The sequence below is a fragment of the Lethenteron reissneri genome, chromosome 9 (genome assembly GCF_015708825.2).
Source record: "Lethenteron reissneri isolate LAM-NWPU_2019-01 chromosome 9, ASM1570882v1, whole genome shotgun sequence".
NCBI classification, from domain to species: domain Eukaryota; kingdom Metazoa; phylum Chordata; class Hyperoartia; order Petromyzontiformes; family Petromyzontidae; genus Lethenteron; species Lethenteron reissneri.
In genome coordinates, this window is record NC_083787.1 from 13,115,545 (window position 1) to 13,140,862 (window position 25,318).

The 25,318-nt window shown below is 57.2% G+C and overlaps 2 protein-coding genes and 1 pseudogene across 3 annotated transcripts; 1 reads left to right on the plus strand and 2 right to left on the minus strand.

Annotated features, from left to right (window-relative positions):
• The first annotated feature begins 7,852 nt into the window (after positions 1-7,852).
• On the plus strand, positions 7,853-22,989 carry LOC133340275 (transcription factor Maf-like). 2 transcript variants are annotated; one of them, XR_009754859.1, is made up of 2 exons: positions 7,853-9,985; positions 20,896-22,989. XR_009754859.1 is itself a non-coding variant. In XM_061548372.1 (2 exons), exons 1-2 carry the CDS (start codon positions 8,261-8,263, stop codon positions 20,912-20,914), a joined length of 1,086 nt encoding a protein of 361 aa, XP_061404356.1. In that variant the 5' UTR covers positions 7,853-8,260; the 3' UTR covers positions 20,915-22,989. The 2 variants fall into 2 exon arrangements, 1 of the variants encoding a protein (XP_061404356.1); XM_061548372.1 differs by having other exon boundaries at positions 7,853-9,327.
• On the minus strand, positions 20,570-20,727 carry LOC133340505 (small nucleolar RNA U3; annotated as a pseudogene).
• Positions 22,990-24,395: 1,406 nt separating the features above from the next.
• Positions 24,396-25,144, minus strand: LOC133340376 (UPF0746 protein DDB_G0281095-like; the record flags this gene model as incomplete). Its single annotated transcript, XM_061548517.1, has 2 exons — positions 24,396-24,491; positions 24,731-25,144. Coding segments are annotated over 2 exons (510 nt in total), but the record flags the coding sequence as incomplete, so codon positions are not given.
• Positions 25,145-25,318: the final 174 nt, after the last annotated feature.

Sequence of the window (25,318 nt, forward strand, 5' to 3'; positions counted from 1 at the left end):
GTCGGCCAACGGTGACCGACCCCGGAGCAGCAGGAGCAGCGAGGAGGCTGCAGAGAGCAGCGGGTCTGCAAAGGAGGAGTTGGGTAGCGGGGGTCTGCACGAGGAGTCAGCAGCGGGTCTGCTAGGAGGGAAGTGGGCTACGTGAGCGACAGCAGCCTGGGGCTGCCGAGCGAAGAGTATATAGGGGAGTGCCGTGAGGGAAAAGAAACCGAACCCAAATAAAGGACACGGAGACAGACACAGTGGTCGAGTCCTTTATTACATAAGTGTTAAGTGAGTGTTGAATGAGTGTTGTGTGAGTGTTGTGTGAGTGTTGACTGATTGTTGCGTAAGTGTTGAGCGAGTGTGAGTGAGTTGCTGTGTGAGTGATGTTTAAGTGTTGAGTGAGTGTTGAATGAGTGTTGATGATTGTGAGTGAGTGTTGTTGTGAGTGTTGAGTGAGTGTTGTGTGAGTGTTATATGAGTGTTCAGTGAGTGTTGTATGAGTGATGAGTGAGTGATGAGTGAATGTTATATGAGTGTATATGAGTGTTGTGTGAGTGTTGTGTGAGTGTTATATGAGTGAGTGATGAGTGAGTTTGTGTGAGTGAGTGGATGAGTGAGTGATGAGTGAGTGTTATGAGTGTTGTATGAGTGTTTTATGAGTGTTGTGTGAGTGTATGAGTGTTGTGTGAGTGTTATGTGAGTGTTGTGTGAGTGTTATATGAGCGTTATATGAGTGGTGTATGAATGTTGAGTGAGTGAGTGTTGTATGAGTGTTATATGAGTGTTATGTAAGTGAGTGTTGTGTGAGTGCTATATGAGTGTTATATGAGTGCTGTATGAGTGTTGTATGAGTGTTGTGTAAGTGAGTGTTGAGTGAGTGTTGTGTGAGTGATGAGTGAGTGATGAGTGAGTGTTGTGTGAGTGAGTGTTGTGTGAATGAGTGATGAGTGAGTGATGAATGAGTGTTGTGTGAGTGTTGTGTGAGTGAGTGTTGTGTGAGTGAGTGATGAGTGAGTGTTGTGTGAGTGAGTGTTATATGAGTGAGTGTTGAGTGAGTGTTGTGTGAATGAGTGTTGTGTGAGTGAGTGATGAGTGAGTGATGAGTGAGTGTTGTGAGTGTTTTGTTGTGTGAGTGAGATGAGGAGTGATGAGTGAGTGATGGTGAGTGGTATATGAGTGTTGTGTGATTGAGTGTTGATTGAGTGTTATATGAGTGTTATATGAGTATTGTGTGAGTGAGTGATGAGTGAGTGTTGTGTGAGTGTGTGTGAGCGAGTGTTGTGTGAGTGAGTGATGAGTGAGTGATGAGTGAGTGTATATGAGTGTTGTATGAGTGTTTTATGAGTGTTGTGTGAGTGTTATATGAGTGTTGTGTGAGTGTTCTGTGAGTGTAATATGAGCGTTATATGAGTGCTGTATGAGTGTTGTATGAGTGTTGTGTAAGTGAGTGTTGAGTGAGTGTTGTGTGAGTGATGAGTGAGTGTTGTGTGAGTGAGTGTTGTGTGAGTGAGTGTTGTGTGAGTGAGTGTTGTGTGAATGAGTGATGAGTGATGAATGAGTGTTGTGTGAGTGTGTTGTGTGAGTGAGTGTTGTATGAGTGAGTGTGTGAGTGAGTGTTATGAGTGAGTGTTGAGTGAGTGTTGTGTGAGTGAGTGTTGTGTGAGTGTGAGTGATGAGTGAGTGATGAGTGAGTGTTGTGTGAGTGTTGTTGTGTGAGTGATGAGTGAGTGTTATTTGAGTGTGTGTGTGAGTGAGTGATAAGTGAGTGATGAGTGAGTGTTATGAGTGTGTGTGAGTGAGTGATGGGTGAGTGATGAGTGAGTGATGAGTGAGTGGATATGAGTGTTGTGTGTTTGAGTGTTGATTGAGTGTTATATGAGTGTTATATGAGTATTGTGTGAGTGATGAGTGAGTGTTGTGTGAGTGTTGGTGAGCGAGTGTTGTGTGAGTGAGTGATGAGTGAGTGATGAGTGAGTATTATATGTGTTATATGAGTGTTGAGTGAGTGTTATATGAGTGTTGTATAAGAGATGAGTGTTGTATAAGTGTTATATGAGTGTGTGTAAAGATGAGTGTTGTATGAGTGTTATATGAGTGTTGTATAAGAGATGAGTGTGTGTAAGTGTTATATGAGTGTTGTATAAGAGATGAGTTTGTATGAGTGTTATTAGTGTTGTATAAGAGATGAGTGTTGTATGCGTGTTATATGAGTGTTGTATAAGAGATGAGTGTTGTATGAGTGTTATATGAGTGTTGTATAAGAGATGAGTGTTGTATGAGTGTTATATGAGTGTTGTATAGAGATGAGTGTTGTATGAGTGTTATATGAGTGTTGTATAAGAGATGAGTGTTGTATGAGTGTTATATGAGTGTTGTATAAGAGATGAGTGTTGTATGAGTGTTATATGAGTGTTGTGTGAGTGTTATATGAGTGATGAGTGAGTGATGAGTGAGTGTTGTATGAGTGTTATATGAGTGTTGTGTGAGTGAGTGATGAGTGAGTGTTGTAGAGTGTTGTATAAGAGATGAGTGTTGTATGAGTGTTATATGAGTGTTGTATAAGAGATGAGTGTTGTATGAGTGTTATATGAGTTGTATAGATGAGTGTTGTATGAGTGTTATATGAGTGTTGTATAAGAGATGAGTGTTGTATGAGTGTTATATGAGTGTTGTGTGAGTGAGTGTTGTATGAGTTTTGTATAAGAGATGAGTGTTATATAAGAGATGAGTGTTGTATGAGTGTTATATGAGTGTTGTATGAGTGTTGTATAAGAGATGAGTGTTGAATGAGTGTTATATGAGTGTTATATGAGTGTTGTATAAGAGATGAGTGTTGTATGAGTGTTATATGAGTGTTATATGAGTGTTGTATAAGAGATGAGTGTTGTATGAGTGTTATATGAGTGTTGTATGAGTGAGTGATGAGTGAATGTTATGTGAGTGTTAAGTGAGTGATGAGTGAGTGTTATATGAGTGTTAAGTGAGTGATGAATGAGTGTTGTATGAGTGTTGTATGAGTGAGTGTTGTATAAGAGATGAGTGATGAGTGAGTGATGTATAAGAAATGAGTGATGAGTGAGTGTTGTATAAGAGATGAGTGATGAGTGAGTGATGTATAAGAGATGAGTGTTGTATGAGTGAGTGTTGTATAAGAGATACGTGTTATATGAGTGTTGTATGAGTGTTATATGAGTGTTGTATGAGTGTTATATGAGTGTTGTATGAGTGTTATATGAGTGTTGTATAAGTGTTATATGAGTGTTGTATGAGTGTTATATGAGTGTTGTATGAGTGTTATATGAGTGTTGTATAAGAGATGAGTGTTATATGAGTGTTGAGTGAGTGATGAGTGAGTGTTTTGTGAGTGTTAAGTGAGTGATGAGTGAGTGATGTATGAGTGTTATATGAGTGATGAGTGAGTGATGTATGAGTGTTATATGAGTGTTAAGTGAGTGAGAGTGAGTGTTGTGTAGTGAGTGATGAGTGAGTGTTGTGTAGTGAGTGATGAGTGAGTGTTGTGTAAGTGAGTGATGAGTGAGTGTTGTGTAAGTGGTGATGAGTGAGTGTTGTGTAAGTGAGGGATGAGGAGTGTTGGTGTAAGTGAGTGATGGAGTGAGTGTTGTGTAAGGAGTGATGAGTGATTGTTTGGTTAAAGTAGTGTGAGTGATGTTGTGTAAGAGATTCCCGTTGCGGCGATCAGCGCGGCGCTGCCGCACGTGACGCTCCTCGCTCGGAAGCGGTGGGCGGGGTGACGAGGGGGAGGGGCGGGGTGACGAGGGGGAGGGGGTGGGGTGACGAGGGGGAGGGGTGACGAGGGGGGAGGGGGCGGGTGACGAGGGGGGAGGGGGCGGGTGACGAGGGGAGGGGGCGGGGGAGGATGAGGGAGGAGGGGGCGGGGGAGGGGGGGCGGGGCGGGGAGGGGGGAGGGGGAGGAGGTGCTTCAGGAGGGCGCGGTATGGAGGGGGGTGGTGGAGACGAGCACGAGATTGCGTGGGGGAGAGATGAGGGGATTGTAGAGAAGCAAGGTGCGTGAGAGGGGGGGAGGGTGGATGGGATCGTGTGGATTGGGGGGCGGAGGATAGAGTGGGGATCGTTGAGAAGAGACGATCAGGAGGAGGAGGGGACGCAATGGGGAGAGGAGTAGACGCGGCCCCGCTGCTGACGGACAGGGGGTCGCCCTGGACGCGCCACGCGTGCCCGGGCCCTGCGGTGTTTGTGAACGACAACGTGCACCCAGCCGGGCACACACAGGACACACACAGACCACACACAGACACACACAGACACAGCACACACAGACACCACACAGACACACGACACACACACATACACACAGACACACACACAGACACACACCACACACAGACACGCACAGACACACAGACACACACACAGACACACACAGACAGACACACAGACACACACCAGACACACACGACACACCAGACACACACACAGACAGACACACACACAGACACACACAGACACACAGACACACCACAGACACACACACACAGACACACACACAGACACACACAGACAGACACACACAGATACACACACAGACACACACACATACACACACAGACACACACACAGACACACACACAGATACACACCAATACACACACATACACTCTACTGGGCACGTTCCTCTTGAGTGGGGGTCTCACGGGTAGGCCCCCGTGTGAGCTCCCGTCCCCGGATCGTTGGCTCAGCGCCGGGCCCCACGACCCCGCACCGCCCCCACCGCCCCCACCGCCCCCACCGCTCTCGCGGGGTCGTCTCCCATCCAGAGCGCGAGACGCGGCGCCCGGGGGTCGAGTCGGAGTTTAAAACCAACGCGAGCATCTCGTGTCTGTGGTGTCTGTGGTGTGTGTTGTGTGTCTGTGTGTGTCCTGGTGTGTGTGTCTGTGTGTGTGTCTGTGTGTGTGTCTGTCTGTGTGTGTGTCTGTCTGTGTGTCTGTTTGTCTGTGTGTGTGTGTCTGTGTCTGTATGTGTGTGTCTGTGTGTGTGTCTTGTGTGTGTGTATATCTGTATGTGTGTGTCTGTGTGTGTGTGTCTGTGTGTGTCTGTGTTTGGGGGTGTCCATATGCATTGGTGCTGCTTGCCAACAGCACTTGCTCCTGCAGTCTGTTAAGGCTATACGGGGGATCTTTGTCTCTGTTTGTCTATGTACACGGTGGCCCAAAAGTCAGGATACACAGGATTATTTCATTGTTGTGAACACACTTTCCTACCGACTTCCAGTCACATCGACGCGCCCGTGGATTACCTTTAAAAATGAATTCGTGACTTTAAAAAAGTGACAGCTGCCTTCACGAGCGTACACAGAAAGACATTGAACTCGTTTGTTTTTAGTCAACTTTCTTTTTATTTGAAATATCGGTTGAAAGTATGAAGCACAATCGATATTAATAACGATAATAGATACGAATTTTACTTAAAGAATAAACATTTAAATCGTTTAATGCCTGTGCAAATATAAATTAAATAACACTGTGTGTTCTGACTTGTTGACCACGCTGTATATATAACATCACGAGGTTCTGCGGTGTAGGGGTGAGCGCGCTGCACTACGAACGCAGCTACTCGAGTTTAATTTCCGCTAACAAACCAATACCGGTGACTATTATCTGAAGCCGGTCCTGTACCTCCCCTAGGTCGACTCAGCCTCACATGAGTACCTGGTGCGGTGTGTAAACATCGCCACTGGAGAGACAAGGCAGTCGGGCGTAGTGCCTGCCACACACCCCCACGTGTGCCGTGCCGGCCTTCATAGGTGCACACAGACAGCAATTGCCCCAAAACTCTGTTCAGAAAGCTCAAAATTAAGATTATACGGGGGACCTTTGTCTGCGCTCGTTTGCGTGTTTGCGCTTTGAGGTGTTGGGGGTCCGTACGTGTGCGTGAGTGTTGCCCGCGTGTGTCTCCGTGGGCCTATGCTCGAGTGTGCAATGTCTCTGTATTTGTTTGTCTGTGTCTGTGTGCCTCTGTGTGGCGCGTGTATTAATGTCTCGATGTGTCCGTCTAGCGGTTAGCGCGCTGCGCTGAGAACCTGGCGACCCGGGTTCTATTCCTGCTTACGGACGATTATCTAAACCGGTCCTGGGATCTCCCCTAGGTCAACTCAGCCTCAAATGGAGTACGATGTGTAAACATCGCCACTAGGGAGACAAAGGCGGCCGGGCGTGATGTTGGCCACCCACCCCCTCGTGTGCCTTGCCGACCTTCATAGGTGCTCGCTAACAGCACTTGCCCCTACAGTCTGTTAAGGCTATACGGGGGATCTTTGATCTTTGTCTAGCAGTAACCGCGCCGCGCAACGAACCCGGCGACCCGAGTTCGATTCGCGCTCAGGGCCAACACCAGTGACGAGTATCTGCACCGGTCCGGGGCCTCCCCTAGGTCAACTCTGTTAAACTATCCGGGGGATCTTTACCTTGTTTATCTGTGTGTGTCGGTGTGCGCGTGTGTCCGCGTCTGTGTGTGTGCGTCTGTGTGTGTGCGTCTGTGTGTGTGCGCGTCTGCGTGTGTGCGCGTGTGTCCGCGTCTGTGTGTGCGCGTCTGTGTGTGTGCGTCTGTGTGTGTGCGCGTCTGTGTGTGTGCGCGTGTTTCCGCGTCTGTGTCAGCGTCTGTGTGTGTGCGTCTGTGTGTGTGCGTCTGTGTGTGTGTGCGTCTGTGTGTGTGCGCGTCTGTGTGTGTGTGCGTCTGAGTGTGTGCGTCTGTGTGTGTATGCGTCTGTGTGTGTGTGCGTCTGTGTGTGTGTGCGCGTGCGTCTGTGTGTGTGCGCGTGTGTCCGCGTCTGTGTGTGTATCTGTGTGTGCGCGTGTTTGTGTACGTGTGTGTGTGCGTGTGTGTGCGTGTCTGTGTGTGTGCGTGTGTTTGTGTACGTATGTGTGCGTGTGTGTCCGCGTCTGTGTGTGTATCTGTTTGTGTGTGCGCGTGTCTGTGTACGTGTGTGTGTGTCCGCGTCTGTGTGTATTTGTTTGTGTGCGCGCGTGTCTGTGTAGGTGTGTGTGTGCGTGTGTCCGCGTCTCTGTGTGTATCTGTTTGTGTGCGCGCGTGTCTGTGTAGGTGTGTGTGTGCGTGTGTATGTGTGTGTGTATCTGTGTGTGTGTGTGTGTGGGTGTGTGTGTGCGCTATTTAAAGACTGGGCGCTGCTGTTTTGACGGAGCGCGGCGCCGCCGCTCGTGACGCGGGCCGCGCTCCCCGCCCTGGTGGAGCTCCCCCGCTCCGGGGTGGCATCTGGTGAAGCGCATTCCGGACACCGAACACCACCACGCGAGCACTCTTCCCCACCCCTCCATCCATCCCTCCCTCTCTCTCTCTCACTGTGTGTCTCTCTCTCTCTCACCTGTCTCTCTCTCTCTGTCTCTCTCACTGTCTCCCTGTCTCTCTCTCCTCCCTGTCTCTCTCTGTCTCTCTCTCACTGTCTCCCTGTCTCTCTTTCTCTCTCTCTCCTGCTCTCTCTCCCTGTCTCCCTGCCTCTCTCTCACTATCTCCCTGTCTCCCTCTCGTACCACGAAAATAAAACCACGCTTTGGGGGGAGGGGGTGGGGCGCCACCGCCGCCGCTCCAAGCGGGAGACGCGCGCGAGGTTCGCTTGTGAACGCGCGTCCCGGGCACGCGGAGTGTGAGGCTGACTGCGGATGCCCCCCCCACCTCTCCGTCCCCCACCCTCCCCCATCCTCCGCGGCCCCTCCCCTCGCCATGTGGATACTAATGATCCGAAGTCTCGCTTTCGATTGGCTACAGCTGAGCGCGAATCCCCGGCCGGCGAGAGACGCAGCAGACGATAAATAGCGCAGCGCGCACGCGTTTGATGCTCATCTCTGGCGGCCGAGAGCGCGCGCGACCCCCTCACACCCCGCCCCCCCTCCCCCTTCCCCGCCCGCGGCACGCGAACCGCGCCGGGCCACGCCGATGGCGCTGGGCGAGACGGCTCAGGCCACGGCGGCCTCAGCCGCAGGGGAGGTCCCCTCGTAGCCCGCCGCTGTCAGTACGCGCGGCGAGGCGCGGGCGAGGAGGCGGGCAGAGTGAGCCGGGGACCCCCCCCACCCCCCACCACGCACACCCCGAGGACGCACCTCGTGGCGCCGGCAGGGAGCGACCGGCGGGACAGGACCCGCACTGCAGGGAGCCCGAGGGAGTTCCCCCCTCCCCCTCTCCGCCGATACTCGTGGGCTCGAGTGCGCGGTCAGTGCAAGGCACGCGTCTTCTTTTTGCGAGCGACACTTTGCGCCGCGTTCGTTTATTCTCGCCCGGAGTGAGCATGGCCGCGGCGCTGACTCTCAACAGTAGCGATTTGCCCAACAACCCGATGGTGATGGAGTATGTGAATGACTTTGACCTTATGAAACTAGAAGTGAAGAAGGAGCCGCTGGAGCTGAGCCTGAGCCGCGCGTGCGGCCGCCTCGAGGGCTCCCTGTCGTCGTCTCCCATGAGCACCCCCTGCAGTTCCGTGCCGCCCTCCCCCACCTTCAGCGCGCACAGCCCCGGGGCGCCGCGCCCCAGCCTCGAGGACTTGTACTGGATGTCCCACTACCAACAGCCGCAGCCGCAGCAGCAGCAGCCGCAGCATCCACAGCAGCAGCAGCACGCGCACCAACCCCAGCAGCAGCAGCAGCAACAGCAGCAGCAGCACCTAAACCCAGAGGCACTGAACCTGACTCCGGAGGACGCGGTCGAGGCCCTCATCGGCTGCGCCCACGCCGCGCAGGGCTTCGATTGCTACCGCGCGCCCGTGCCGCAGTTCGCGGGGCTGGGCACCAGCGGCCGGGAGGAGCTGCAGGGAGAGACCTCGAGCCACGAGGGTGGACAGCCGGCGGTCGCGAGCCACCACAACCACCACGGCCACAACCACCACCACCACCACAACCACCACGGCCACCACGACCACGGCGGGACGTCGGGCCAGCAGCAGCACGGGGCACGCGTGGACGAGCGCTTCTCCGAGGACCAGCTGGTGTCCATGTCGGTGCGGGACCTCAACCGGCAGCTGCGCGGCTTCAGCAAGGAGGAGGTGATCCGCCTCAAGCAGAAGCGGCGCACGCTCAAGAACCGCGGCTACGCGCAGTCGTGCCGCTACAAGCGCGTGCAGCAGAGGCACCTGCTGGAGCACGAGAAGACAGAGCTGCTGCGCCAGGTGGAGTCCCTGAAGCAGGAGCTGGCGCGGCTCGCGCGCGAGCGCGACGCCTACAAAGACAAGTACGAGCGACTCGTCGTGGGAGGCGGCGCGGGTGGAGGAGGTGGTGGTGGTGGAGGAAGTGGAGGAGGTGGTTATTTCAGGGACGCTGGCTCCCACAGCAGCGGCAGCCCTTCCTCGCCCGAGTTTTTCCTGTGAGTCTCCGCCGCGCGCCGGCCCCATCCTCCCGTCGCCTCTCCCCCTCTGCTGCGACTCGCGGCGCTCGCGCGATCGCCTCCGCGTGCCTCTCGCTCCGGGCCGTGCGGAGGGGTCTGAAGGCCGGGACGACTGGGACCTCTATGGCCAGTTGTCAACATCATCATCATCCGCAGCAGCAGCAAGCGCATCATCATCAACAACAACCACATCACCACCATCAGCGGCAGCATCATAATCACGATGATCATGATCATCATCATCCGCATCGCCACAATCAACTGCGTTGCCACCGCCGCCGCCGCCGTCTGGGCGCTACGCTGCCATCCCCTGTCTCGTCGCGCGTCTGGACAAGCGGCGCGTGGTGGGGGGCGCGGGGCCGCGATCCAGAACCAAAGTGCGAGAGGAGGCTCCGTGACCCGTGACCCATGACCCGTGACCCGTGCTCTGTGACCCGTGACCCCTGCTAAGTGACCCGTGACCCGTGCTCGATGGGAAAACATCGCCCCTTCGCTCACGCGTCACGGCTTCACCTGGCGCGCGGGACTGACGGTGGCAACGATGGTGACGATGAGGATGGTGGCGATGAGGATGGTGGCGACGAAACCGCGCGTATTACGCACACGGGGACCCCACGCGGAGGGCGCACATTGAGTAGTACAGCGTGACACCCTGACACACACCGTGACACACACAGTGACACACACCGTGACACACACAGTGACACACACAGTGACACACACAGTGACACACCCTGACACACACAGTGACACACACCGTGACACACACAGTGACACACACAGTGACACACACACAGTGACACACCGTGACACACACAGTGACACACACCGTGACACACACAGTGACACACAACGTGACACACAGTGACACACGCAGTGACACACACAGTGACACACACAGTGACACACACACAGTGGCACACCGTGACACACACACAGTGACACACCGTGACACACACACAGTGACACAGTGACACACACACAGTGACACACACGCAGTGACACACACAGTGACACACACAGAGACATACACATATACACTCACAGAGACACTCACAGTGACACACACACAATGACACACACAGTGACACACACACAGTGACACACACAGTGACATACCGTGACACATCGTGACACACCGTGACACACCCAGTGACACACACACAGTGACACACAGTGAGACACACAATGACACACACAGTGACGCACACAAAGACACACACACAGTGACACACACACACAGTGACATACACACACAGTGACACACACAGTGTGACTCACACAGAGACACACCGTGACACACAACGTGACACACACAGTGACTCACACAGTGACACACACAGTGACACACACAGTGTGACTCACACAGAGACACACCGTGACACACAACGTGACACACACAGTGACACACCCAGTGACCCACATAGTGACTCACACAGTGACACACACAGTGACACACGTGACTCTCACACAGCACCACATGGTCACGAGTGAGGCGGAGAGAGCCACGGCAGAGCGGCTTCCGGGGAGCGGTGGTGCAGCGATTAGCGCACTGCGCTACAAACCTGGCGACCCGGGTTCGATTCCCGCTCACGGCCAACACCAGTGGCGATTATCTGAACCGGTCCTGGGCCTCCCCTAGGTCGACTCAGCCTCAAATGAGTACCTGGTGCGGTGTGTAAACATCGCCGCTAGGGAGACAAAGGCGGCCGGGTGTGGTGTTGGCCATAAGTGCTCGCTAGTAGCACTTGCCCCAGTCTGTTAAGGCTATACGGGGGATCTTTGTCGTTGTGTGTCTGTGGGTATGTGTGTGTGGGTGTGTGTGGGGGTGTGTGGGTGTGTGTGTGGGTGTGTGTGGGTGGGTGTGGGTGGGTTTGTGTTGGTGTGTGTGTGGGTGTTTGTGTGGGTGTGTGTGGGTGTGTGTGGGTGTGTGTGTTTGTGTGGGTGTGTGTGGGTGTGTGTGTGTGTGGGGGGGTGTGTGGGTGGGTGTGGGTGTGTGGGTGGGTGTGTGTGGGGTGTGTGTGGGGGGGGGTGTGGGTGGGTGTGTGTGTGTGTGTGTGGGTGGGTGTGTGTGGGTGTGTGGAGCGGAGATCGGCTGAATCGTAAGTCGCCGCTCCTCTGTTGCTGCTTTTCCACGGGCCATTAAGGGGCGAGTTACGACGCCTTTCACATTTACTGCTGTTTAGCGAGACCCATCGACTGCGTCGCCTTCCCATCGACTCGCATCGACGATTCGACGGCGCCAAAGCGGTCGCTCAAAAGAGCCGTGATAAAGAAAGAAGCGCGTCTCCGTGTGGAGGCCACACGGAGACGCGAGTCGCCCCACGTGCTCGCGGCGTGCGGCGCTGGTGACACCCTCCTGGCTGTCGCCACCGCTCAATAGGGGGGGGGGGGCGGCTGTCAATCACGGGAGAACTCGTGTCGGACGCCGTGCGCGGTCGCTCAGCCACACGGCGAGGTGACCACTGGGCGGATGGCCAGAGGTTGTCCGCCCTGAGTGGTTGAGATCCCCCCGTGCTGGACTCCGCCGTGATGTTTGGGGGACCCTGCGGGCACCGTCCAGGGTTGAGCTGCCACGGAAAAACTCGAGGCGAGGTGTGACGCCGCTGCCTCTTTGCCTGCAGACAACAACATCATCATCATCATGAATCATCATCAACACCATCATCATCAGTGATCGTTACGGTGATCATCACCAGTGCACGGCGCGCGCCGTCACCGCGTGCTCGGCTCCCTGCGTGAGCACACGGCTCTTCCTCTGTGGCTCTTCCTCTGTGGCTCTTCCTCTGCGGCTCTTCCTCCGCGGCTCTTCCTCTGCGGCTCTTCCTCTGCGGCTCTTCCTCTGCGGCTCTTCCTCTGCGGCTCTTCCTCTGCGGCTCTTCCTCTGCGGCTCTTCCTCTGCGCTCTTCCCTTCCTCTGCGGCTCTTCCTCTGCCGCTCTTCCTCTACGGCTCTTCCTCTGCGGCTCTTCCTCTGCGGCTCTTCCTCTGCGGCTCTTCCTCTACGGCTCTTCCTCTGTGGCTCTTCCTCTGTGGCTCTTCCTCTGCGGCTCTTCCTCTGCGGCTCTTCCTCTGCGGCTCTTCCTCTGTGGCTCTTCCTCTGTGGCTCTTCCTCTGCGGCTCTTCCTCTGCGGCTCTTCCTCTGCGGCTCTTCCTCTGCGGCTCTTCCTCTGTGGCTCTTCCTCTGTGGCTCTTCCTCTGCGGCTCTTCCTCTGCGGCTCTTCCTCTGCGGCTCTTCCTCTGTGGCTCTTCCTCTGCGGCTCTTCCTCTGCGGCTCTTCCTCTGCGGCTCTTCCTCTGCGGCTCTTCCTCTGCGGCTCTTCCTCTGCGGCTCTTCCTCTGCGGCTCTTCCTCTGCGGCTCTTCCTTTGTGGCTCTTCCTCTGTGGCTCTTCCTCTGCGGCTCTTCCTCTGCGGCTCTTCCTCTGCGGCTCTTCCTCTGCGGCTCTTCCTCTGCGGCTCTTCCTCTGCGGCTCTTCCTCTGTGGCTCTTCCTCTGCGGCTCTTCCTCTGCGGCTCTTCCTCTGCGGCTCTTCCTCTGTGGCTCTTCCTCTGTGGCTCTTCCTCTGCGGCTCTTCCTCTGTGGCTCTTCCTCTGCGGCTCTTCCTCTGCGGCTCTTCCTCTGCGGCTCTTCCTCTGTGGCTCTTCCTCTGTGGCTTTTCCTCTGTGGCTTCCTCTGCGGCTCTTCCTCTGCGGCTCTTCCTCTGGCTCTTCCTCTGTGGCTCTTCCTCTGCCGCTCTTCCTCTGCGGCTCTTCCTCTGCGGCTCTTCCTCTGTGGCTTCCCTGTGGCTCTTCCTCTGTGGCTCTTCCTCTGCGGCTCTTCCTCTGTGGCTCTTCCTCTGTGGCTCTTCCTCTGTGGCTCTTCCTCTGCGGCTCTTCCTCTGCGGCTCTTCCTCTGTGGCTCTTCCTCTGTGGCTCTTCCTCTGCGGCTCTTCCTCTGCGGCTCTTCCTCTGCGGCTCTTCCTCTGTGGCTCTTCCTCTGTGGCTCTTCCTCTGTGGCTCTTCCTCTGCGGCTCTTCCTCAGTGGTCTCTCTCTCTGGGAGTGCGGGGCGCGGCTCGGGGAGCCGAGAGGAACGAGCCTCCTCCTGGCAGAGGCGAGCTCCTCTCTCCTCAGTAAGGGCGCTCATCAGCTTCGTGTCACCGTGGTCGCTGCCGCCGCGATTTCTGCTGCTGTAACGCGTTTGAGACACGGAGGGGGGGCAGGAGGAACCGGGGGCTCCAGGGGGCAGTGATGCGGGGTCTCTTCCAGCCCCAACCTCTTTTCTCGGGGTGGGTGGGGGGGGTCCCTGACCGCGGCACGGGCTCGAACTCTGACCCCGCGTCCGTAGGGTTCGGCCCGCCACGCGTGAACGTGGCGGGCCTGGACTCTTCTTTCTCTCCCCACGTCTGTTTCCCGTTGTATTTATTTTGGGGGGTTGGGGGGGGGGGCTCTGCAGAGACGAAGCACCATCGTGAACAACAGACGGCACCGCGGGGACATCCCGTGTCAGAAGTTGTTGTCGTGCTAACTTCTCCCCTTGCACGCACGCGGGAACCCCGCTATGGGGGCAGGATGGACGCCCACACCCCACCCCATCTTTCATCCCCTTTAACGCCAATTAGCACGGGCCGCGAACACCGAGAGCCGTGATTTGAGTTTCAGTTCCGCTTTTAAAAACGACACCGCCCCCTCCGCGCCCTACAGCCTCCAACAAAACGGGGGGGGGGGGGGGTGGTAACTGGACACCGGCCGCCGTCCAAGGTTAAACGCGCGCGGCCCGGCCCGGGGCCCCGCCTGAAGGGGCCGCGTGCACGCCGAGCGCCTCATTGGCGAAGCGGCGTAGCAGGTAAATACACAGATACACAACACAGACACATAAATACACAGATACACAAACACACAGACACATAAATACACAGATACACAAACACACATACAACATACACAAACACACAAATACACAGATACACAAACACACATACACATAAATAAACAAACACACAAACACATAAATACACAGATACACAGACACAAATACACAAATACACAAAGAGACACATACACAAACGCACAAACACATAAATACCCAACTACGTAGACCCATTAATACACACATACACAAATGCATACACAGTAATACACAATCACACACATACACAAATACACACATACACAAATACACACATACACAAATACACAAATACATAATAAATACATGAACAAGTTTCGGAGTGCGTCGAGGTCCGTGGAGGTCCCTTCACCCCCCCCCCCCACCCCCTGCACAGCGGCTGCCACACGGCGGGACCAACCAGCACCACCACCACGCAGTCGACCCCTGCTCCGCGTCTCCTCCGGCCCTCTGTGTCTCGTGTCTCTGTGTCTCGTGTCTATGTGTCTCGTGTCTCTGTGCCCCGTGTCTCTGTGTCTCTGTGTCTCTGTGTCTCGTGTCTCTGTGTCTCTGTGTCCCGTGTCTCTGTGTCTCTGTGTCTCGTGTCTCTGTGTCTCGTGTCTCTGTGTCTCTGTGTCTCTGTGTCTCTGTGTCTCTGTGTCTCTGTGTCCCGTGTCTCTGTGTCTCTGTGTCTCGTGTCTATGTGTCTCTGTGTCTCTGTGTCTCGTGTCTCTGTGTCTCGTGTCTCTGTGTCTCGTGTCTCTGTGCCTCTGTGTCCTCGTGTATCTGTGTCTCGTGTCTCTGTGTCTCGTGTCTCTGTGTCTCTGTGTCTCGTGTCTCTGTGTCTCGTGTCTCTGTGTCTCGTGTCTCTGGCGACTCTTAAATGCCTCGTCGGTGTCCCCCTACTCCGCAGTCTTGTCTCCGCGTCGCTGCCATCTGTGCGCTGTGCCTCTGTGTCTCCGCCGTGTCTCCTGCCCTGGCCGTGTCTCCTCGTTGCTTGTCCACTGCGGCTTAATTGGGCAGTTTTCCCCGAGCGCGGGGTCAAAGCTCACCCCGGGCGAACAAACAACCCAGACGCGACGCGCGCTCCCGGGGTCGTTCACGAGGCAGAGCGAGCAGAGAGATGGCGGTTGGGAGGGGGGGTAACGGAACGAGAGGGTCGCGACCTCGCGTGTGGCCACAGCACAGGAGGGGGGGCATCTTCGGCAGTAGAAGGTGGGTGGGTGAAGGGGGTGGTGAGGAAGGAAGACTGCCTGTGGCAGCCGCGCACTGAGCGCGCTCCTGACCCCGACCCCGCTCGGCCAGTCCCAGCCAACCCGGCACCACCGGGCGCCGTGACCACGCCGTGACCACGCCGAGCCTCCAGCCCGCAGTATCCCCTCGCACGAGACACCCGCCGCGTCACCTGCGCCTCCCTCCCTCGGCCGTCTCGCTCTGCTCTTCTCTCGCTGGACGATCGCTCCGTCTCCTCCCCTCCGCTGAACATCGGCAGTCACCCGCTGCATCCTTGCCGCTGCGCAGCCTCGCCCCGTGTCGGCCTCGCGGGCTTCCCTTCTTCCCTTCTTCACAGCCTGGCTGCTTCCCCGTCATCCCTCTCGTCCAGAGACTTGGGCCGTTGTTGTTGTTGCAGTTGTAGTTGTTGTTGTTATTGTGGAAGTTGATTGTGTTTAGCCGGGCGAGAACTAAGGAGACCCGAATCAGGACTCAGGTTGTGGAAGTTTGACGCGATACGTTGTGGACGCTGTGAATGCGCTCGTCGTATCTAACGTGGGGGGCGTGGGGGGGGGGGGGGTGTGAAGAGACTCGGTAGGGGTGGCAGGCGTTCGCGCAGATCAAAAGAAAGCCAAAGATCCCCCGTGTAGCCTGAACAGACTGTTGGGGCAAGTGCTGTTAGCGAGCAGCTACGAGGACCGGAACGGCACACGAGAGGGTGGGTGGGTGGCCAGCACCACGCTCGGCCGCCTTTGTCTCCCCGAGTTGCGATGTTAACACACCGCACCATGTACTAATTTGAGGCTGAATCAACCTAGGGGAGGCCCAGTATCGATAATCGTCACTGGTGTTGGCCGTGAACGGGATCGAACTCGGATGGCGTGATTTCTACCGCAGCGCGCTAACCACTACGCCACCGCTCCCTGCCCGCACCGATGCACGTTCACACAGAGGCACACACGTGGGCGAGCGGTGGCGCAGTGGTGAGCGCACCGCGGCGGGAAACTGGCCACGTGAGTTCGACCACCGCTCACGGCGAGCAGAATGTGAACCGGTCCTGGCCGCTTTGCTCCCTTCACCAACCCGCGCTGCCCAGCGGGGTGAAGTATGGTCAAACAATCCTCGTCAGAGAAAGGGCTGCAAATCGTTACTGTTGTTGTTGAAAAGTGTACAAAGCAGAGATAAATGCTTTAAAAACACACACTCACGTTTCCGCCTACACGGTTTACCCAGGAAAGCATCATTGAGTCTCAAGACTCTTCTTAGGGAGGGTCCTGCCAAGTGAAGGCAACAGCGGATAACGTTGCTGCTGCTGCTGCTCTGTGTGAACCCAGTTGAGTAGTTTGGGGTTGTCTTTGCCCAATCCCAGTCACATCGTCGTGGTCGTTCTTCGCGATGGCAGGACGCGGAGGGCCTCGAGGAACAGGGCCGGGGGGAGAACCCTGCCTCGCGGCCACGCCGCCGGCCGTAGCGAGCACCGATGGGGCTGGGGTGGTCAGCACCACGCCCGGCCGCCTTTGTCTCCCGGTGCCGATGCTTTAGACACCGCACCGAGTACTCACTTAAGGCCAGGTCGACCTAAGGGAGGCCCAAGACCCGTTCACATTGGCGCCGTGACCGGGATACTCGGGTTGCCAGGATCGTAACGCAGTGCGACAACGGCTGCGCCACCGCTCCAACACTCGCACGCACGCACACACACACACGGACACACCACACACACACGGACACACCACACACACACGGACACACCACACACACACGGACACACCACACACACACATAGGGACACACACACGGACACACACACACACGGACACACCACACACACACACGGACACACCATACACACACACATAGGCACATGTGCAGAGATATACAGAGACAGACCCCCCGTGTAGCCTTTACAGGCTGTTGGAGCAAGTGCTGTTAGCGAGCACCTACGAAGGCCGGAACGGTACGCGTGGAGGTAGGTGACTAGCACCACACCCGACCGCCTTTGTCTCCCGAGCAGTGATGTTTACACACCGCACCAGGTACTCATTTGAGACTGAGTCACCGTTTCCGGCTGTGAGCGGGAGTTGAACTCGGGGGGCCGGGCACACAATCACCCCGCCGCACACGAACGCACACACACGCACACACACGCACACGCACAAACGTACACACGCGCACACACACGCACACGCACACACACGCACGCATAATATAAGCACACACGCACACACACGCACTTATAACATAAGCACACACGCACACACACGCACGCATAACATAATCACACACGCACACTCACGCATGCATAACATAAGCACACACGCACACATACATACAGTACACACGCGCGCACGCGCACTCACACGTGGCGTTCTAGAGGAGACGTGAATCCACAGAGGGCACTGCTTTGGTCACCAGGACGATGCTAATTTCATGGATGTAGAGGCGACCCCGGGGGGCAGGTTGAGTTTGTGTGTTTGGGTGTTTTGTGTTTGTGTGTTTGGGTGTTTGGACCCCCTAATGGAGCATCTTCGCCGGTTAGAAACATTTAGGCGGGCCTGCCTAAGATCCATCCTGGGTTTAACCAGGCTGGATTGTGTGAGGAGCTCACAAATCCTTGAAAGATCTGGGCAAAGTCCCATCGGTGAGCTCCTCCTGCAGGAGAGGCTGCGTTGGCTGGGTCATGTAGCCCGGATGCCCAGCCACCGCATGCCCAAGCAGCTTCTGTTTGGCATATAGAGGGGACTAAACGGGCGCGGCACGGGCTGGAGAAGAGATGGAGTGATGTGGTACAGGAGGACGTGGAGCTGAGTGGACTTGCCGATGACTGGTACCAGCGGTGTCAAGATCGGCCTCTGTGGAGGAGGCTCGTGAAGGACGTTACTGGGCAGTTGGAGGCAGTCGCCCTCCAACAACAACGGAGGGCGGAGGAGCGACGTTCACAACAACGAGCGGAGCACCGGGTGGCTAAAGCACAGCAAGTTGGCACAGTAGGGGGCACAGGTAGTGCATCAGCCAGTCATCTCAGTTGACCCGTGGCACCCGGGTCTGCCCCGTGACCTCCTGCCAGCGGGCGTTCTAAACTTCACGTGGCCTCAAGGTGCACATGGCCTGGCACAAGCGTCGCGGTGACGTCACCGCCACTTAGTGGCGAATGTTGTTGTTGTTGGGTGTTTGTGCGAGGTTAGCGCGCCGCACTACGAACCTGGCGATCCGAGTTTGATTCCCAGCCAAAACCAGTGACGATTATCTTAACCGGTCCTGCCCCCCCTAGGTCGACTCAGTCTCAAATGAGTACGTAGTGCGGTGTGTGAACATCGCTATTGGGAAGACAAAGGCGGCCGGGCGTAGATATGGCCACATCACCCCCTCGTGTGCCGTGCGGGCATTCATAGGTGCTTGCTCAAAACACTTGCCCCAACAGTTTGTTAAGGCTATACGGGGGATCTTTTTATTTGTGTGTGTGTTTGTTTTGTATGTGTGTGTTTGTTTTGTGTGTGTGTTTGTGCGGGTGAGTGTGGGGCTTTGTGCGGGGTGTGTGCGTGTGTTTTTGCGGATGTGTGTGCGTTTTCCGTGCCGGCCTTCATAGGTGCTCGCTAACAACACTTGCCCCAACAGTCTGCCAAGGCTATACGGGGGATATTTGTCTTTGCGTGAGTGTAAGCCTATGTACTAGTGAGTGTACTGCAAGCGCGTGCGTGTGTGTGTGTGGAGCGGTGGGGTGGCGGTGAGCGCACCGTGACATGTACCCGCCGATGCGAGTTCGGCTCACGGCCAGCGCCAGTGACGATGCAGCCTCGAATGAGCACCCGGTGGGATGTGCCGTAAACATCGCCACTGGGGGGAGACAAAGACGGCCGGGCGTGGGGCTGGCCGCCTACCCCCTCGTGTGCCGTGCCGGTGCTAAGCGAGTGCTCGCGAACGGAATTTGCCCCAAAAGACTACTTAAGGCTTTACGGGGGATCTTTGTCCTTATGCGAGTGTGTGTGTGGTATGTGTGTGTGTGTGGTATGTGTGTGTGTGTGATCGTGTTGGGTGTGTGTGTGCCAGCCTGCGAGTGTGTGTGTGTGTGATCGTGTTGGGTGTGTGTGTGTGTGTGATCGTGTTGGGTGTGTGTGTGGTATGTGTGTGTGTGTGATCGTGTTGGGTGTGTGTGTGTGCCAGCCTGCGAGTGTGTGTGATCGTGTTGGGTGTGTGTGTGTGCCAGCCTGCGAGTGTGTGTGAGTGTGGCATGTGGGTGTGTTTGTGGTATGTGCGTGTGTAATCGTGTTGGGTGTGTGTGTGTGCCAGCCTGCGAGTGTGTGTGCGAATTGTATGTGCGTGTGTGTGGTATGTGCGTGTGTGATCGTGTTGGGTGTGTGTGTGTGGTATGTGTGTGTGGTATGTGCGTGTGTGATCGTGTTGGGTGTGTGTGTGGTATGTGTGTGTGTGGTATGTGTGTGTGTGGTATGTGCGTGTGTGGTATGTGCGTGAGTGATCATGTTGTGTGTGTGACAGCCTGCGAGTGTGTGTGTGGTATGTGTGTGTGGTATGTGCGTGTGTTATCGTGTTGGGTGTGTGTGTGGTATGTGTGTGTGTGGTATGTGTGTGTGTGGTATGTGTGTGTGTGGTATGTGCGTGTGTGATGGTGTTGGGTGTGTGTGTGGTATGTGTGTGTGGTATGTGTGTGTGTGGTATGTGCGTGTGTGGTATGTGCGTGTGTGATCGTGTTGGGTGTGTGTGTGGTATGTGTGTGTGGTATGTGTGTGTGTGCTATGTGTGTGTGTGGTATGTGTGTGTGATCGTGTTGGGTGTGTGTGTGGTATGTGTGTGTGTGGTATGTGTGTGTGTGGTATGTGCGTGTGTGATCGTGTTGGGTGTGTGTGTGGTATGTGTGTGTGGTATGTGTGTGTGTGGTATGTGTGTGTGTGGTATGTGTGTGTGTGGTATGTGCGTGTGTGATCGTGTTGGGTGTGTGCGTGCCACGCGTGGGGTGGGGGGGGATTGCCCGACGATCCGAGCCGAGCGGCCGGCTGCACCACGAGAGGCTAAAGTGGAGCGAGGCGAGGGGGACCCCCCCCCAACCCCCCAATTCCCCTCCGTGACCATCTTCTGCGCGCTCCACCTTTGTCAAGGGGGGGGGGGGGGGGACACAACGCCTCGTAGCGCAACGCGCATGACGCCGGCGAAGCGTTGGTTATAATCGTGGTGACGTCTTCGCTGTGATCGACTTTGTAATGGAGCTGTCGCGCGTTAGAGATGTCCAGACACTTTAGAGCCCATTTCGTAAGTTGGAAACTATAGAAATGATCCCTGAAAGTATAGTCTAGAGATGTCGAGCGCCTCGTCCCCACCCCTCCAGCCCCGCCGCCCCTCACCCCCCTTGCGTGTCCCCCCCACTCCACCCCCCCACTCCACCCCCCCCTACTCCCCCCCCCCTTACTCCCATGTAAATGCTCGGCGTGTAACGCGCCGCTGCCGTGTCCCCTGCTCGCAGAAAGGACGCGGATTGTTGAGGCTGCGGTCGGGACGCCGCTTGGGTCATGAAAGGATCAACGCGGGGACCCCTGACGCAGGCCCCGCGTTCCCCACCACCACCAGCAGTACCACCAGCAGCACCACCAGCACCAGCAGCACCACCAGCACCACCAGCAGCAGCAGCACCACCACCAGCACCAGCAGCAGCACCACCAGCACCACCACCAGCATCAGCAGCAGCACAACCAGCACCAGCAGCACCAGCAGCAGCACCAGCAGCACCACCACCAGCAGCACCAGCAGCACCAGCAGCAGCAGCACCAGCAGCACAGCACCACCACCAGCACCAGCAGCACCACCACCAGCACCACCACCAGCATCAGCAGCACAACCAGCACCAGCAGCACCACCAGCAGTACCAGCAGCACCACCACCAGCAGCACCACCAGCACCAGCAGCACCACCACCACACACCACCACCAGCACCAGCAGCACCAGCACCAGCAGCACTACCAGCACCACCAGCAGCAGCAGCACCAGCAGCAGCACCACTAGCACCATGGCCACCACAAAAAGCCACCCTCACCAGGCGGCACCGAACGACCTCAAGAGTCACCGCTGCTGCCCGTGTCGCTGCCCCCTCCTCCCCCACTCGGCCGGCTGGCGAGTGGGCACGGGGGCGCGCCGCACGGAGCGTCGGGGACATCGCGAACAATGCTGCGGCAGCCCACGGCGCGGTCTTCCACGGAGCGTGAGACTCTCTTCGTCAGGGTTGTGTGGTTACGCAAGACGTCTTCTATTTATATTGCGGCATTGAGAAAAGGAAAAAAACACATCGGCGACGGCGGCGTGGACGCGTAGCGCCAAAAGAAACCCTCCAGGCGACGAATACGCACACTGTTTTAAACATCCATTTTCTATCTCACCCCTTCCCCCCTCGCCCCTCCCGTTTGTTCGTCTCGTTCCGTAGCGACCCAAACAACAACAACAACAACAACAACAACAACAACAACAACAACAACAACAAGAGTTAGACAACGCATCGCCCCGTGCGGGCGACGCTCTTCTGTACATAACGACGATGACGATGATGGCGATGATGATGATGATGGTGATCCCTGGAGGGTAGCGGGGGGGGGACATTGGCGTGGCGTGCCGAGAGCTCACGGCACGCGGCAGGAGAGGAGGAGCCGAGCGGGCCACGTGGCGGCAGCCGCATGCGACCTCTGCGTTATCTTTAGTCCAGGGGGGGGAGTGGGGTGGAGGTGGAAGGGGGTGGGGGGCAGCTCGTGAGATGCCCCTCGCCTCTGCGGCGACTCGCGCCCCGCTCCACCCACGGCGCGCAACGGCGGCGAATTAATTCAGCCATCAGCCAAACGAAAACAACAACAATCACTGCAGATGCGCCGCGTGTCTGTGACGCCTCTAAGTGCGCTCAGTGTCAACATGACTCCCCCCCATCAACCCCACTACGCCCCCCCCCACCGGCGGAGAGGGAACCAGAGTCTCGCCGTCGCTCGCCGCGGGACGCGGTCGCCGCGTAGCGTCCACGACGAGACGCTGGCCGAGTGCATGAAGACAACGCGCGCGACATTTACTGTTTGTACAGCGCGGGTTTCTCTCCCTTCCTCTCTCCCTGTGTCTCTCTCTCTCTGTGTATCTCTCCGTCTGTCTATATGTCTCTGTCTGTCTCTCTCTGTGTTTCTCTGTCTGTCTATCTCTCTCTCGCTCTGTGTTATTGCGACGCGACAGCCTGACCGCGGTGCACGGCCCCCACGTATCTATCTATGCATGACCCCGTGCACGCTTTCGGGCGCACCGCCACATCCGCTGCGCTCTCTCCCCTCTCTCGTTCCCGTTTCTTACCCCCCTCTGTTCTCTCTCTCTCTCTACGCTCTCTCTACTCCCATTCTCTCCCTTCACTCTCTCCTCTCTCTCTCTCTTTTCTACACCGCATCCCCGTTACTCTCCATCTGCCTCCACGCTTCCTCCTCTCTCTACTCTCACTAATTCCCTCTCTCCCCTGTCACTTCATCGCTCTCACATTCTCTCTCACGCCTCTCCCCCACCCTGCTCCAGTTCGATGGCTGCACGGACCCTGGCGCGGGCAATACCCCCCACCCCCAATACCCCCCCACCCCCATACCCCCCACCCAATCCCCATACCCCACCCCCATACCCCCCCATCCTCCGTACCACCCCCCACCCAAACCCCATACCCCCCCACCCCCCATACCACTCCCCATACCCCCCACCCATCCCCCATACCACTCCCCACCCAACCCCCATACCCCCCTCTCTTCGTGTCCCGGCGCCTGGCCCCCTTCGGCGCAGTTCCACCGCCTGCACACCCGGAGCTACGCCACTGCCCTCCTCTCGCTTCTCTCTCTCCCTAACCTCGTCCCCTGCTTCTCCAATCTCGTTTCTGTCCTCTCCCTCGTCTCGCTCTGCTGTCCACGATTGTTTATCTCCCCCCTCTTCTCTTCCCCCTCTCCCGCGTGGCATCTCTCCCCATCCTCTCCACTCTTCCCTCCCTCTCCTCCCGCTCTCTTCTCGAGCTCCCGTCCCTCCTCCTCTCTCTCTCACTGTCACTCTCTTTCGCTCCTCTCCTCTTTCTCTTCACTACCTCCCCCCGTCGCCAAGCACAGACGGACAGGGCGGAGGAGGAGGGAGCGCGGTTAGGGAGGGGGAGCAGGCAACGGTGCAGGGGGGGGGTCTGCCCCCTTCCCTCGCTCCTGCGCATCCCCGCGCTCCGTAACCGATCGGCGTGGAGGTTGAGGTGGTGGTGAGGGGGAGGTGGGTGGTGGTGATGCTAATTGATGGCTGCCGTGGCTGTTACTCTGACTCGCAGCATCGCCCCCTCTTGGTCGGTCCCGCTGCCTCGCCCGCGCCGAGTCAGGGCGGGCGAGGCCCAGAGGGGGGAGCGCGACCCCCCCCCCCCCCACGGCGCAGGCTTCACGCGTCACGCGACGTGAGTGGCCTCGCGTGTGTCGGCACGGACCCTGGGGCAAGCAGGGGTGGGGGGGGGGCGAGGGCCCCCTGCCTCCCCCCTTTTGTAACCTGGCACCTTTGCTCATCCTGCGCAGTTGCACCGCCTGCACACTCGATAGTAAAAACAGCAGCAGCAATAGCGACACCACGCGCGGTGCACGCGGCGCTTGCGTTTGACATCTTGAATTGTGTTGCCTCTCCCTGCCTCTGTCTCTCTCCCCCTCTCCTCTCACCCCCTCCCCTCTCTCTCCCCCTCCCCTCTCTCCCCCTCCCCTCTCTCTCCCCCTCCCCTCTCTCTCCCCCTCCCCTCTCCCCCTCTCTCTCCCCTTCCCCTCTCTCCCCCTCCCCCCTCTCTCCCCCTCCCCTCCCCTCTCTCTCTCCCCAATGTCGCTCTCTGCGTCTCTCGTGAATGAGAGGGCACCGCGACTCCGTGGTCGGGGCGCGCCTTCGGAGTCTCCCTCCCCCTCTCTCTCTCCAGCACTTTATAATAAAGCCTGTCCGCCTCGACTCACGTGGGGCTCGTGTCGGTCACTCCGCGAGGCGCCGCCAAGACTCCCCCTGGGTTCGCTCGGCGCGCATCATCGGGATTGTCCGCGGTGACCTCTTCCACTTGAACTGGAGTGCCTCTCCATTCACCCCGAGGAGGTGTGCTTTCATAGGGGGCACACCGTGTGTGTGTGTGTGGAGGGGGGGTGGTAAGGGGCGAAATGCTATTTATTAGGGGGCACATACCCCCCCTCAGGATGACCCCACAGACTCGCCACTCGTAGCGGAGAGTCGGGGTCCGCCCTGGTGGGGGCTGTCGCCGTGAGTGGATGAGGATCGATGGCAATCGACGTCGCCACGAATCGTGCGCGGGTCACTCTGCGGTGCGCGCCCCGCACGGCGCGCTGCTGCTGCTGCTGCTGCTGCTGCTGCTGCTGCTGCTGCTGCTGCTGCTGCTGCTGCTGCTGCTGCTGCTGCTGCTGCTGCTGCTGCTGCTGCTGCTGCTGCTGCTGCTGCTGCTGCTGCTGCTGCTGCTGCTGCTGCTGCTGCTGCTGCTGCTGCTGCTGCTGCTGCTGCTGCTGCTGCTGCTGCTGCTGCTGCTGCTGCTGCTGCTGCTGCTGCTGCTGCTGCTGCTGCTGCTGCTGCTGCTGCTGCTGCTGCTGCTGCTGCTGCTGCTGCTGCTGCTGCTGCTGCTGCTGCTGCTGCTGCTGCTGCTGCTGCTGCTGCTGCTGCTGCTGCTGCTGCTGCTGCTGCTGCTGCTGCTGCTGCTGCTGCTGCTGCTGCTGCTGCTGCTGCTGCTGCTGCTGCTGCTGCGGCGGCGGCGGAGTCCACGCGGGTCGCTCCACTCAGCCAGAGCACCGGCGAGATCCTCGGGTGCAATCGTGGCGGTCGAACCGCGGAGGGGGATGGATCGTCACAACTGTGAGTGATGGTGTCGGACAGATCGTTAAACCTCACCTCCACCA